This window comes from Moschus berezovskii, chromosome 24 (assembly GCF_049115385.1).
Source record: "Moschus berezovskii isolate FMDL1 chromosome 24, NW_MosBer_1.0, whole genome shotgun sequence".
NCBI classification, from domain to species: Eukaryota; Metazoa; Chordata; class Mammalia; order Artiodactyla; family Moschidae; genus Moschus; species Moschus berezovskii.
Genome location: NC_142483.1, coordinates 28,001,977 through 28,016,451, shown reverse-complemented (window position 1 = coordinate 28,016,451; position 14,475 = coordinate 28,001,977). Strand labels below are relative to the sequence as shown.

The 14,475-nt window shown below is 40.1% G+C and overlaps 1 protein-coding gene across 1 annotated transcript in view; it reads left to right on the top strand.

The window, feature by feature from the left end:
- Positions 1 to 14,475, top strand: part of TAFA4 (TAFA chemokine like family member 4) — a 125,305-nt gene that overhangs the window by 100,210 nt on the left and 10,620 nt on the right. The window contains exon 3 of the mRNA XM_055413363.2: positions 1,451 to 1,606. Within this exon, the coding sequence (XP_055269338.2) occupies positions 1,451 to 1,606 (156 nt within the window). The remainder of the gene's footprint in view (positions 1 to 1,450; positions 1,607 to 14,475) is intronic.

Genomic DNA, 14,475 nt, shown 5'->3' with positions numbered 1-14,475 from the left:
GGGTTAAATTCAAGGTGTCTACAGGACAGCATTCCTCTCATGCGACGAGTTGACTCACTGGAAAAGAGTCTGATTCTAGGAGGGATTGGGGGTGGGAGGAGACGGGGACGACAGAGAATGAGATGGCTGGATGGCATCACCGACTCGACGGACATGAGTTTGAGTGTACTCCGGGAGTTGGTGATGGACAGGGAGGCCTGGTGTGCTGTGATTCATGGGGTCGCAGAGAGTCGGACACGACTGAGAGACTGAACTGAACTGAACTGAAGGAAGAATCAGTGGAAACAGTGTCAGACTTTATTTTTTTGGGCTCCAAAATCACTGCAGATGCTGATTGCAGCCATGAAATTAAAAGACGCTTACTCCTTGGAAGGAAAGTTATGACCAACCTAGACAGCATATTAAAAAGCAGAGACATCACTTTGCCAACCAAGGTCCGTCTAGTCAAGGCTATGGTTTTTCCTGTGGTCATGTATGGATGTGAGAGTTGGACTGTGAAGAAAGCTGATTGCCGAAGAATTGATGCTTTTGAACTGTGGTGCTGGAGAAGACTCTTGAGAGTCCCTTGGACTGCAAGGAGATCCAACCAGTCCATTCTAGAGGAGATCAATCCTGGGTGTTCATTGGAAGGACTGATGCTAAAGCTGAAACTCCAATACTTGGGCCACCTCATGCGACGAGTTGACTCACTGGAAAAGACTCTGATGCTGGGAGGGATTGGGGGTGGGAGGAGACGGGGACGACAGAGAATGAGATGGCTGGATGGCATCACCGACTCGATGGACATGAGTTTGAGTGAACTCCGGGAGTTGGTGATGGACAGGGAGGCCTGGCGTGCTGTGATTCATGGGGTCGCAAAGAGTCGGACACGACTGAGCGACTGAACTAAGGAAGAATCTGTTTCCAAGCACATCCATGTTTTTGGCAGAATTCAGTTCCTTGTGGTTGGAGGACTGAAGCCTCCATTTCTTTGACTCTTGGCCCCTCTGTCTTCAAGCCAGCAATGGTGCTTTTGGGCCCTCCTCAGGTTTTCAGTGTGACTTCCCCTTCTGCTTTTCTGTCTCTGCTTTGAAGGGCTCACAGGTGACATTAGCTCCACATAGGTAATCGAGGATAATCTCCCTCTCTGAAACTCAGCTAATTAATAATCTTAATTACAGCTGCAAAATCTCTCTGCCATGTAAATAACATAATGTAGCCATAGGTATGATACCAGGGGACTAAAGGTCCCCGAAGACAAATTTCTGTCTACTGCAGGTTCATAGGAGTTCCTGCCACTATTCTTGTTACCTTTATCTAAGCTGAAGGTTCCATCAAAACAAAATAGTTATAGATTCATAAATGCAGTACATGGACTTGGAAAGCTGTAGTCGTGGCGTCGCCGATACTCTTGGTGGTTCCATGTCTTCCTAACAGTACCGGGTCTGTTTTGTCCCCTCTTATCTGCCAGGTCACCACCAAATCAAGCCGGGGACCTGTGAGGTGGTGGCAATGCACAGGTGCTGCAACAGGAACCGCATCGAGGAGCGGTCCCAGACGGTCAAGTGTTCTTGCTTCCCGGGGCAGGTTGCTGGCACGACTCGGGCTCAGCCGTCTTGTGTTGAAGGTGAGACCTTTACAGTCAGTTTCCCTAATGTTGCCCAAGGACCTAACACTATAAGAACCTGCTTGCTTTATTGTCTTTGCAACTCCAGAGAAAAGTAGGCTGCCCCTAGGTCAGCTATGTCAGTGTCATTTTAAAAACAAACATAAAGGGACTTCCCTGGTGGTACAGTGGTTAAGAATCTGCCTGCCAGTGCAGGGGTCACAGGTGTGATTCCTGGCCTGGAAGGATTCCCTAGGACCCCCCAGCTAAGCCCATATGCCACCAACTACTGTGCCTGCGCTCCAGAGCGCATGCTCCACAGCAGGAAACTGGTGAGGATTGCGACTGGAGAAAGCCTGCGGGTAGCAATGAAGACACAGTGTGGCGAAAAATAAAATTAAATAAAAATGAGCATAAATGTAACCCCACAAATGTCTTCATGAGTAAGGCATTAATGATGTCTCTCAAAAGGTACCAATGAGGAGTTCTCTTACTGGACAGTTAGGAAGATATGCTTTGATTTCCTCTTGCGTGGATATCTCTTCAAACATCATCCAATGGAGCAGTCACCTCCCCAGACACGCTCCTCTCCCTGCTCTCAAACGCTGCTCAAAAAATTCAGCAACCTGGTCTTCTCACCTCCTCTTTAATGTTACAGACAAATACTCTCTTTTTTTTTTTTTCTAGTTTACTATTTGTGAGACATTTTTAGAGCAGGTTCCCTGAGAATAGTCTGGGATCATGTATCATTTATTTGTTGTTTCCACATCCCCCAGCTGAGTACTGTGCCAGTCGTTTAGAAAAATGAATGAGGGTTGATGGCTGTAGATGGAGGCCTGGGACTGATTCCTTTTGATGCCCCGGCTCCTTCCAGCAGACACCTTGTTAGACACAAGTGTCAGTCCCCAGGGGAACACACACAAACATGAGGTAAGTCTTGTAGCTGTTTCTCTACAGCGGCATGGAACCTCAGTGAAAATGAACACTTCCCGTCTTACTGGATGCAACTCTAAAGGTAAGTGGTTAAAATGACACACCCATTCACACACAAACACACCCATTCTTATCTCTGGAATTATACAGTTGACAACAATAGCTGAATTACACGTGCCAACTCCCCTACCAAAGGCAGACACAGATCTATAGGTTGTACAGCATACTTGTATGGTATACATACCCATGGTCTGTATCAGCACGATCTTAGCCACCTTTCAAGCTGGAAGGTGAAAGTGGAATGTTTCCGGACTGTAGTTCCTCACCAGAAACCCTGGCGGTCAGGTGAGTTGCCAAATGCAGATTTCATCAGATTTTCTCAAGGTAAAAAAGTACATATACCATCTATTAGCTAACAGTCCTGAAGTCTTCTTCAGTTGCACCCCATTATCATAGATACTAATATTTATGCAGCAAAATATATGAATATTCATGCAGGATGGGATAAGGCAAGATGAAGAGCCTCATGTTAAGTCAGGTATTGCTACCATCGTAAAGAAATTCTTGCCATTTTGAGAGCTTTTTGGATTTGGGGATTAAAGATAAAGGATTATAGACCTAAGTAATAAAAAAGAATGAGGAGCTTTAACATTTTAAAAAAATCGCTAATTTTGGCTCTCCAGCTGGAATGGTTTGTTGTTGTCATCCTCAGTCATGTCCAACTCTTTGCGACCCCATGAATCACAGCACGCCAGGCTTCCCTGTCCTTCACCATCTCCGGGAACTTGCTCAAACTCATGGTCATCGAGTCAGTGATGCCATTCAACCATCTCATTCTCTGTCATCCCTTTCTCCTCCTGACTTCAATCTTTCCCAGCATTAGGGTCTCATTTCTAATGAGTCAGCCCTTCACCAGAGAAGGCAATGGCAAGCCACTCCAGTATTCTTGCCTAGAAAATCCCATGGACAGAGGAGCCTGGTGGGCTACAGTCCTTGGGGTCGCTACTAGTTGGACAAGACTGAGCGACTTCACTTTCACTTTTCACTTTCACACATTGGAGAAGGAAATGGCAACCCACTCCAGTGTTCTTGCCTGGAGAATCCCAGGGATGGCGGAGCCTGGTGGGCTGCCGTCTATGGGGTCCCACAGAGTCGGACACGACTGAAGCGACTTAGCAGCAGCAGCAGCCCTTCGCATCAGGTGGCCAAAGTATTGGAGCTTTAGCTTTAGCATCAGTCCTTCCAATGAATATTTAGGACTGATTTCCTTTAGAATTGACAGGTTTGATCTCCTTGCAGTCCAAGAAACTCTTGAGTATTCTCCAACACCATAGTTGAAAAGCATCAATTCTTTGGTGCCCAGCATTCTTTATGGTTCAACTTTCACCTCCATACATGACTACTGGAAAAACCATAGCTTTGACTATATGAACCTTTGCAGCAAAGTAATGTTTCTGCTTTTTAATACACTGTTTAGGTTGGTTAGAGCTTTTCTTCCAAGGAGCAGGCATATTTTAATCTCATGGCTTTTAATCTCATATTTTAATCTCATAGTTGCCATCTGCAGTGATTTTGGAGCCCAAGAAAATAAAGTCTGTCACTGTTTCCACTGTTTCCTCATCTGTTTGCCATGAAGTGATGGGACCGGATGCCATGATCTTTGTTTTCTGAATGTTGAGCTTCAAGCCAACTTTTTCACTCGCCTCTTTCACTTTCATCAAAAGGTTCTTTAGCTCCTCTTCACTTTCTGCCAGTAGGGTGGTGTTATCTGCATATCTGAGGTTATTGATATTTCTCCCAGCAATCTTGATTCCAGCTGTGCTTCATCCAGTCTGGCATTTTGCATGATGTATTCTGCATATAAGTTAAATAAGCAAAGTGACAATATACAGCCTTGACATACTCCTTTCCTGATTTAGAACTAGTTCGTTGTTCCATGTCCAGTTCTGACTGTTGCTTCTTGACCTGCATACAGGCTTCTCAGGAGGCAGGTAAGGTGGTCTGATATTCCCATCACTTTAACAATTTTCAGCAGTTTGTTGTGATCCACACAGTCAAAGGCTTTAGCATAGCCAATGAGGCAGAAGTAGATATTTTTCTGGAATTCGCTTGGTTTTTCTATGATCCAATGGATGCTGGCAATTTGATCTCTGGTTCCTCTGCCTAATCTAAATCCGGCTTGAACATCTAAAAATTCTTGTTGCATGTGATGTTGAAAACTAGCTTAGAGAATTTTGAGCATGACTTTGCTAGCTTGTGAGATGAGTGCAACTGTGCGGTAGTTTGAGCATTCTTTGGCATGGCCTTTCTTTGGGAGTGGAATGAAACTGACCTTTTCCAGTCCTGTGGCCACTGCTGAGTTTTCCAAATTTGCTGGCATATTGAGTCCAGCAGTTTTGCTCACCACCTCCTGTACGATGTTACGAACAGTTTAACATATTTATTTTCTCCATTATTGAGCCCAGTCATACTCTGTCTCCTTGTTCTCTCTCAGATCAGTTCACTTTTCTCTGTTCTGTCACCTCCACAGTCTAAGGGCCTTGTTATATTTTGCGGAGCTTACTATCTGAGTGTTCCAACATTCACCCTGTAGCCAGAATGATCTTTCCGCAGAAATAGAACTCATCACGTCACTCTCATATTTATTAATAAAACCTTACTTCAGCGACTTTCTACCGTCTTTAAAATGAAATCTAAAGTCCTTACCCTGGTGGTGTGGCTGATGAAACCCTGCGTAATCTGGTTTTGTCTTTTTTTCTTTCAACTTCTGTATTCAAGCCACACTGGAGTCTTCTCTGTTCCCTTTCATCTCTGCACTTCACCCGTCTGTATCCACTACTTGAATCTTTGCCTTTGTCCCCTCAAAACACATTTGTCCAGTTGATGCCTGTTCTTTCAAATCTGTATGTTCTGTATCTTGCCATGCTTCCAGTTCCTGACATGGATCTCATTTTGTTGTAAAAACTTGCTGAATGTTTGTCTTCCTGTTAGTCTACAAGTTGCCTGAGGATAGGAACGGGATCTTTTAGTTATATCTCTCCGAATTAGCTGATGCTTGGTGAGTTTTAGCATAGCAGAGAATTGTTTCATCTTCACTAATCACAGATTCATTTCAAAAAGTAACAGCACTGTTTGCTTGCCTCTGTAGATCTTTATTGTTTCTGCTGAATTATTATGACAGTAATAATAGTTGACGGTATTATGATAGTTTTAAGTGATCAGCATAGTGATTCAGCATTGATTTACATTACACAGTGATCACCATGGTAAGTCTAGTAACTATCTGTTGCTATACAAAATTATTAAAGTGTTATAGATTGTATTCCCCATGCTGTATATTATATCCCCATGGCTTAATTTATAACTGGAAGCTTGTGCCTCTTAATTCTCTTCACCTGTTTTGTCCAACTTCCCACACTTCTCTCCTCTGGAGACCTCTAGTTTTTTCTTTTTTTTTTTTTAATTTTCATTATTTTTTATGGATGAATAGGATTTCAAGAGACCCCGGTTAAATTACGGGGTTGGAAAGATCCCCTGAAGAAGTGATAGGCTACCCACTCCAGTATTCTTGGGCTTCCCTGGTAGCTCAGTCAGTAAAGAATCCGCCTGCAGTGCGGGAGACCTGGGTTCAATCCCTGGGTTTGAAAGATCCCCTGGAAGAGGGCATGGTAACCCACTCCAGTATTCTTGCCTAGAGACTCCCCATGGACGGAGGAGCCTGGCAGGCTGCAGTCCATGGGGTCAACAAAGAGTTGGACTCATCTTGAGTGACTAAGCACACACATATCAAGATGTATAGTTTTAATCATAGAATTCTTTTTTTTTTTTTGCAAAGAAATGAACAGAGGAAAATTTATGCGTCGAACCTGGACTGGTCACTTATGATAATATACATGCTACAATTCCATTCTCTCCAATCATTCCACCTTCACCCTCTCCCACAGAGTCCCAAAGACTGTTCTAAATGCCTATGTCTCTTTTGCAGTCTCTTATACAGGGTTCAGGTTACCATTTTTCTAAATTCCATATATATGCGTTAATATACGGTATTGATGTTCTTCTTTCTGGCTTACTTCACTCTGTATAATTGGCTCCAATTTCATCCACCTCATTAAAACTGATTCAAATGCATTCTTTTTGATGGCTGAGAAATACTCCATTGTGTATATGTACCAAAGCTTTCTTATCCATTCATCTGCAGATGGACATCTAGGTTGCTTCCATGTCCTGGCTATTATAAACAGTGCTGCAATGAACATTGGAGTACATGTGTCTCTTTCAATTCTGGTTTCCTCGGTGTGTATGCCCAGGAGTGCAATCGCTGGATCATATGGCAGTTCTATTTCCAGTTTTCTGAGGAATCTCCACACTGTTCTCCATAGTGGCTGTACTATTTGCATTCCCACCAACAGTGTAAGAGGGTTCCCTTCTCTCCACACCCTCTCCAGCACTTATTGCATGTAGAATTTTGGACAGCAGCCATTCTGACTGGTGTGAAATGGTATCTCATTGTGGTTTTGATTTGCATTTCTCTGATGATGAGGGATGTTGAGCATTTTTTCATGTGTTTATTAGCCATCTTTATGTCTTCTTTGGAGAAATGTCTGTTTAGTTCTTTGGCCCATTTTTTGATTGGGTCACTTAGTTTTCTGGAATTAAGCTGCAGGAGCTGCTTGTATAATTTGGAGATTAATCCTTTATCAGTTGCTTCATTTGCTATTATTGTCTCCCATTCTGGAGGTTGTCTTCTCACCTTGCTTTTCAATAATTACCTTAAATGTAAATGGGTTGAATGCCCCAACCAAAAGACAAAGGCTGGCTGAATGGATACAAAAACAAAACCCCCATATATGTTGTCTACAAGAGACCCACCTCAAAACGAGGGACGCATACAGACTGAAAGTGAAGGGCTGGAAAAAGATAGTCCATGCAAATAGAGACCAAAAGAAAGCAGGAGTAGCAATACTCATATCAGATAAAATAGACTTTAAAACAAAGGCTGTGAAACGAGACAAAGAAGGAAACTACATAATGATCAAAGGATCAATCCAAGAAGAAGATATAACAATTATAAATATTTATGCACCTAACATAGGAGCACCGCAATATGTAAGACAATTACTAACAAGTATGAAAGGGGAAATTAACAATAACACAATAATAGTGGGAGATTTTAACACCCCACTTACATCTATGGATAGATCAACTAAACAGAAAATTAACAAGGAAACACAATCTTTAAATGATATAATAGAAGAGTTAGACCTAATAGATATCTATAGGACATTTCACCCCAAAACAATGAATTTCACCTTTTTCTCAAGCGCACATGGAACCTTTTCCAGGATAGATCACATCCTGGGACATAAATCTAGCCTTGGTAAATTCAAAAAAATTGAAATCATTCCAAGCATCTTTTCTGACCACAATGCAGTAAGATTAGATCTCAATTACAGGAGAATAACTGTTAAAAGTGCCAACATATGGAGACTGAACAACACGCTGCTGAATAATGAACTAATCATAGAAGAAATCAAAAGAGACATCAAAATATGCATAGAAATGAATGAAAATGAAAACACAACAACCCAAAACCTCTGGGACACTGTAAAAGCAGTGCTAAGGGGGAAGTTCATAACAATACAGGCATACCTCAAGAAACAAGAAAAAAGTCAACTAAATAACCTAACTCTACATCTAAAGCAACTAGAAAAGGAAGAAATGAAGAACCCCAGGGTCAGTAGAAGGAAAGAAATCATAAAAATTAGGGCAGAGATAAATGCAAAAGAAACAAAAGAGACCATAGCAAAAATCAACAAAGCCAAAAGCTGGTTCTTTGAGAAGGTGAATAAAATTGACAAACCACTAGCCAGACTCATCAAGAAACAAAGGGAGAAGAACCAAATCAATAAAATTAGAAATGAAAATGGAGAGATCACAACCGACAACACAGAAATACAAAGGATTATTAGAGAATACTATCAGCAATTATATGGCAATAAAATGAATAACCTGGAAGAAATGGACAAATTCCTAGAAAAGTACAACTTTCCAAAACTGAACCAGGAAGAAATAGAAAATCTGAACAAACCCATCACAAGCACGGAAATTGAAACTGTAATCAAAAATCTCCCAGCAAACAAAAGCCCAGGTCCAGACGGCTTCACAGCTGAATTCTACCAAAAATTTAGAGAAGAGCTAACACCTATTCTATTCAAACTCTTCCAGAAAATAGCTGAGGAAGGGAAACTTCCAAACTCATTCTATGAGGCCACCATCACCCTAATCCCAAAACCTGGTAAAGACCCCACAAAAAAAGAAAACTATAGGCCAATATCACTGATGAACATAGATGCAAAAATCCTTAACAAAATTCTAGCAATCAGAATCCAACAACACATTAAGAAGATCATACATCATGACCAAGTGGGCTTTATCCCAGGAATGCAAGGATTCTTCAATATACGCAAATCAATCAACGTAATACACCACATTAACAAACTGAAAAATAAAAATCATATGATTATCTCAATAGATGCAGAGAAAGCCTTCGACAAAATTCAACATCCATTTTTGATAAAAACTCTCCAGAAAGTGGGAATTGAAGGGACATACCTCAACATAATAAAAGCTATATATGACAAACCCACAGCAAACATTATCCTCAATGGTGAAAAACTGAAAGCATTTCCCCTAAAGTCAGGAACAAGACAAGGGTGCCCACTCTCACCACTACTATTCAACATAGTTCTGGAAGTTTTGGCCACAGCAATCAGAGCAGAAAAAGACATAAAAGGAATACAAATTGGAAAAGAAGAAGTAAAGCTTTCACTGTTCGCTGATGACATGATCCTCTACACCGAAAACCCTAAAGACTCTACCAGAAAACTACTAGAGCTAATCAATGATTACAGCAAAGTTGCAGGATATAAAATCAACACACAGAAATCCCTTGCATTCCTATACACTAATAATGAGAAAATAGAAAGAGAAATTAAGGAAACTATTCCATTCACTGTTGCAATGAAAACAATTAAATACTTAGGAATATATCTACCTAAGGAAACAAAAGACTTGTACATAGAAAACTATAAAACACTAGTGAAAGTAATCAAAGAGGACATGAATAGATGGAGAAATATACCGTGTTCATGGATTGGAAGAATAAATATTGTAAAAATGAGTATACTACCCAAAGTAATTTATACATTCAATGCAATCCCTATCAAGCTACCAACAATATTTTTCACAGAACTAGAACAAATAATCTCACAATTTGTATGGAAATACAAAAAACCTCGAATAGCCAAAGCAATCTTGAGGAAGAAGAATGGAACTGGGGGAATTAACCTGCCGGACTTCAGGCTCTATTACAAAGCCACAGTCATCAAGACAGTATGGTACTGGCATAAAGACAGAAATATAGATCAATGGAACAAAATAGAAAGCCCAGAGATAAACCCACGCTCCTATGGACACCTTATCTTCGACAAAGGAGGCAAGAATATAAAATGGAGAAAAGACAGTCTCTTTAACAAGTGGTGCTGGGAAAACTGGTCAGCTACTTGTAAAAGAATGAAACTAGAACACTTCCTAACACCATACACCAAAATAAACTCAAAATGGATTAAAGATCTAAATGTAAGACCAGAAACTATAAAACTCCTAGAGGAGAACGTAGGCAAAACACTCTCCGACATAAATCACAGCAGGATCCTCCAAGACCCACCTCCCAGAATATTGGAAATAAAAGCAAAAATAAACAAATGGGACCTAATTAAAATCAAAAGCTTCTGCACAGCATAGTTTTTTCTTTCCCCTGTATCTTTGAAATTTTTTCTGTTTTGTTTGTTCATTTATTTTGTTTTATAGATTCCACATACAAGTGAAATGGTATGTTATTTTTTCTTTATCTGACCTACTTCACTTAGCACAATACCCTTTAGATACATTCATGTTGTTGCAAATGACAGAATTTCTTTCTTTTTATGACTGAGTAATATTCCATTGTGTGTATAGGGACTTCCTACATGACTCAGTGATAAAGAACCCACCTGCCAATGCAGGAGGCATGGGTTCAATCCCTGGGTCAGGAAGATCCCCTGGAGGAGGGCATGGCCATCCACTCCAGTATTCCTGCCCGGATAATCTCATGGACAGAGGAGCATGGCAGGCTGCAGTCCATGGGGTTGCAAAGAGCTGGACACAACTGAGCGCATGCACACACACATCTCATATCTTCTTTATCCATACATTGGTTATTGTAAATAATGCTGCAATGAACATAGGGGTGCATATTTCTTTTTCAATTAGTTTTTTTTTTCTTTGGATGAATAGCCAGAAATGGGATAGCTGGATCATATGGTAGTTCTAATATTAGTATTTTGAGGAATCTCCATGTTTTCCATAGTGGCTGTACCAGTTTAAAATCCCACCAGTGGTATATGAGGTTGACTTATCCCATGTGGGATCATTTTCTGAACTTTTCTTTCTGATAGTTTGTTACTAGTTTACAGAAATACAGTAGACCTATGTATATTGATTTTTGTATCCTGCAACTTTACTGAGTCCCTTAATCGTTTCTAAGTGTTTTGGTAGCGTCTTTCAGGTTTTTTTTTAATATATACTATTGTAACATCTGCAAACAGCAACAGTTTTGCTTCTTTCTTTCTAATCTGGATAACTTTTATTTCTTTTTCGTAGGAGTGGGACTTCAATACTGCGTTGAATAAAAGTGGTGATAGTAGGGATCCTCGTCTTGTTTCTGATTTTAGAGGAAAAGCTCTCAGCTTTTCACCTTCGAGTGTGATGCTGCCTGTGGTCTCTTGTATGTGGCTCTTATTATGTGAGGTGCATTCCTCTGTACTCACTTTGTTGTGAGCTTTTAAGCAACTGGATGTTGAATGTTGTCAAGTGCTTTTTCTTTATCTGTTGAGATGATCATGCAGTTTTCTCCTTTATTTTGTAAATGTGGTATATCATGTTGTTTGGTTTGCAGATATTGAATCACCCTAAAATTCATGGAATAAACCCCACTTAATCATGGCATATGGTCCTTTTAGGGTTTCCCTGGTGCTCAGTTGGTAAGAATCTGCCTGCCAGTGCAGGAGACCCAAGTTTGATCCCCAGGTCAGGAAGATCCCCTGGAGAAGGAAATGGCAGCCCACTCGAGTATCCTTCCCTGGAGAATCCCATGGACAGGGGAGCCTAGCAGGCTACAGTCCATAGGGTCGCAGAGAGTTGGACGTGACTGAGTGACTGAACCACTACCATGGTCCCTTTAATGTATATTGTTGAATTAGGCTTGCTAATATTTTGTTGAGATTTTTTGCATCTAGGTTCACTGTGTACACTGGTCAGTAATTTTCTTTTCTTTTTTTTGGTAGAATCTTGGTCTTAAGGTTTGATCTGTAGTTTTAGTATAAGGATAATGAGTTTGGAAACATTCTTTCCTCTCTAAATTTTTGGAATAATATGAAAAGAATAGGTATTAACTCTTGTTTAAGTGTTTTATAGAATTCATCTGTGAAGCAATCTGGTACTGGACTTTGTTGTGAGTTTTCTGATTACTGATTCCATTTCAATTAGTAATCACTTTATCCACATTTTCTATTTCTTCTATTTCTTCTTGATTGTCTTGGAAGGACATGTTTCTCGATCTCTTTGAGGTTGTTCAGTTTCTTGGTATGTAATTATCTGTACTAATCTCTTACTATTCTTTGTGCTTCTGTGGTGTTGGCTGTAACTTCTCTTTCATTTCTGATTTTATTTATTTGGGCCCTTTCTCTTTCTTTGCTTGATGAGTCTGGCTAAAGGTTAATCAATTTTGTTTATCTTTTCAGAGAACCAGCTCATAGTTTCATCGATCTTGTCTATTTTTTTTAGTTTCTATTTCATTGTTTCTGCTCTAATATTTCTTATGCTGACTTTGGGCTGTGTTTGTTCTTCTTCTAATTTCTTTAGATGGTAAGTTAGGTTGTTTCAGATTTTTCTTGTTTCTTGAGGTAGGCCTGTATCACTATGACTGCCCTCTTAGAACTACATTTCCTGTATCCTATAGATTTTGGAAAATTGTATTTTATTTTTATTTGTGAGATATTTTCTGATTTCCTCTTTGATTTCTTCATTGACTCATTGGGTTTTTTCAGTAAAGTGTTATTCAGTCGCCCCATCTTTGTGTTTTCTCCAGGTTTTTTCTTGTGATTTGATTTCTTGTTTCATACTTTTGTGGTTGGTAAAGATGCTTGATTTCAGTCATCTTAAATTTATTGAAACTTGTTTTATGGCAATAATGTGATCTATCCTGGAAACTGTTCCATGACACTTGAAATGTTATGTGCTTTTTCTGTTGTTTTTAAAAATTTTTTTAATTGAAGTATAGTTAATAGTATTGTTTTTCAGGTGTACAGCAAAGTGATTCAGTTACACATATACATGTATCTATTATTTTTCAAAGTCTTTTCCTATTTAGATTATTACAGAATACTGAGCAGAGTTCCATGCCGCTATATAATAGGTCCTTGTTGGTTATCTGTTTTAATACAGCAGTGTGTAATTTTCAGTTTTACCTCAATAAAAAAGTTTTGAACTTATATATATAACATGTCATTATATATTAACTTACACACATATGTATATATATTTAATCATTTTAAAATGACCTCATGGTTTGGGACATATCTTGTAACAAATACATTTACAGATAAAAGAAAAATACAGAAGTGTGTACATGCCAATCCCAGACTCCCGATCTATAGGTTCACCCCTGGGAACCATTAAGTTCTTTCTCTAATAAGTTAATAAACACATTCATTATCATTTTTTAAAAAGATTCCACATAGAGGTGATATTATATGATACTTGTCTTTCTCTTTCTGACTTTATTTGATAATCTCCAGTACCATCCATGTTGCTGTAAATAGCATTATTTTTCTTTTTAATGGCAGAGTCATATTCCATTGTGTATATATACAGCATCTTCATTATCCATTCATCTATCGATAGTTATTTAGATTGCCTCCCTGTCTTGGCTAATGTAAACAGTGCTGGAGTGAAGCTTGGAGTGCATTTATATTTGTGAAATACTGTTTTCCGTGGATATATGCCCAGGAGTGGGAGTGCTAGATCATATGCTAGCTCAATTCTTAGTTTTTTAAGGAAACTTTATACTGTTCTCCATAGTGGCTATACCAGTTTACGTCCTCACTAAGAGTGTAGGAAGAGGGTTCTCTTTCTTCCACAGCCTCCCCAGCATTTATTCTTTGTGGGCTTTTTGACGATGGCCACTCTGAATAGTGCAAGGTGACACCTTGTTTTGATTTTCAGATGGTTAATAATGAGCCATGTGGAGCATCTTGTGCTTTAAAATAAGCGTGCTTTAAAGTGACCTCTTCAGATTGGCTTCCTTATGGTCTGACCTGTTTTGAATTCTTGATTTCAACTACTGACCTACTGCAGGACATTTCTTGAGGAGAGATGTCCTTTACAGCCCCGCAGGTCTTGCGAATATGAGGTGCCCATAAGCCGCGATTTTAAAGTTGTTGTTATGGGAAATGTCCACAAGGCGGCAGCACTTTTCATGATTAATTTATTTGGTTTTGGCTGTGCCGTTCTTTGTCCCTGCATCGGCTTTTGTCTAGTTGCAGAGAGCGAGGACTACTCTCGTCTGGGGTGCTTGGATTTCTCATTGTGGTGGCTTCTCTCGTTGCAGGGCACAGGCTCTAGAGTACAGGCTTGGTAGCTGTGGCGCTCGGGCCCGTTGCTCCATGACATGTGGTATCTTCCCAGACCGGGGATCAGACTCGTGTCCACTGCATTGGCAGGCAGATGCCTATCTACTGCACCCCAGGGAAATTTTTGGCAGCGCTTCCTGATGCTCCAGTCGGGTTCCTTGGGCAAACAGAACTCTAGAGAAAGTAATGTTCTGGCGTGTAGATTATAGAGTACACTGTGCCAAG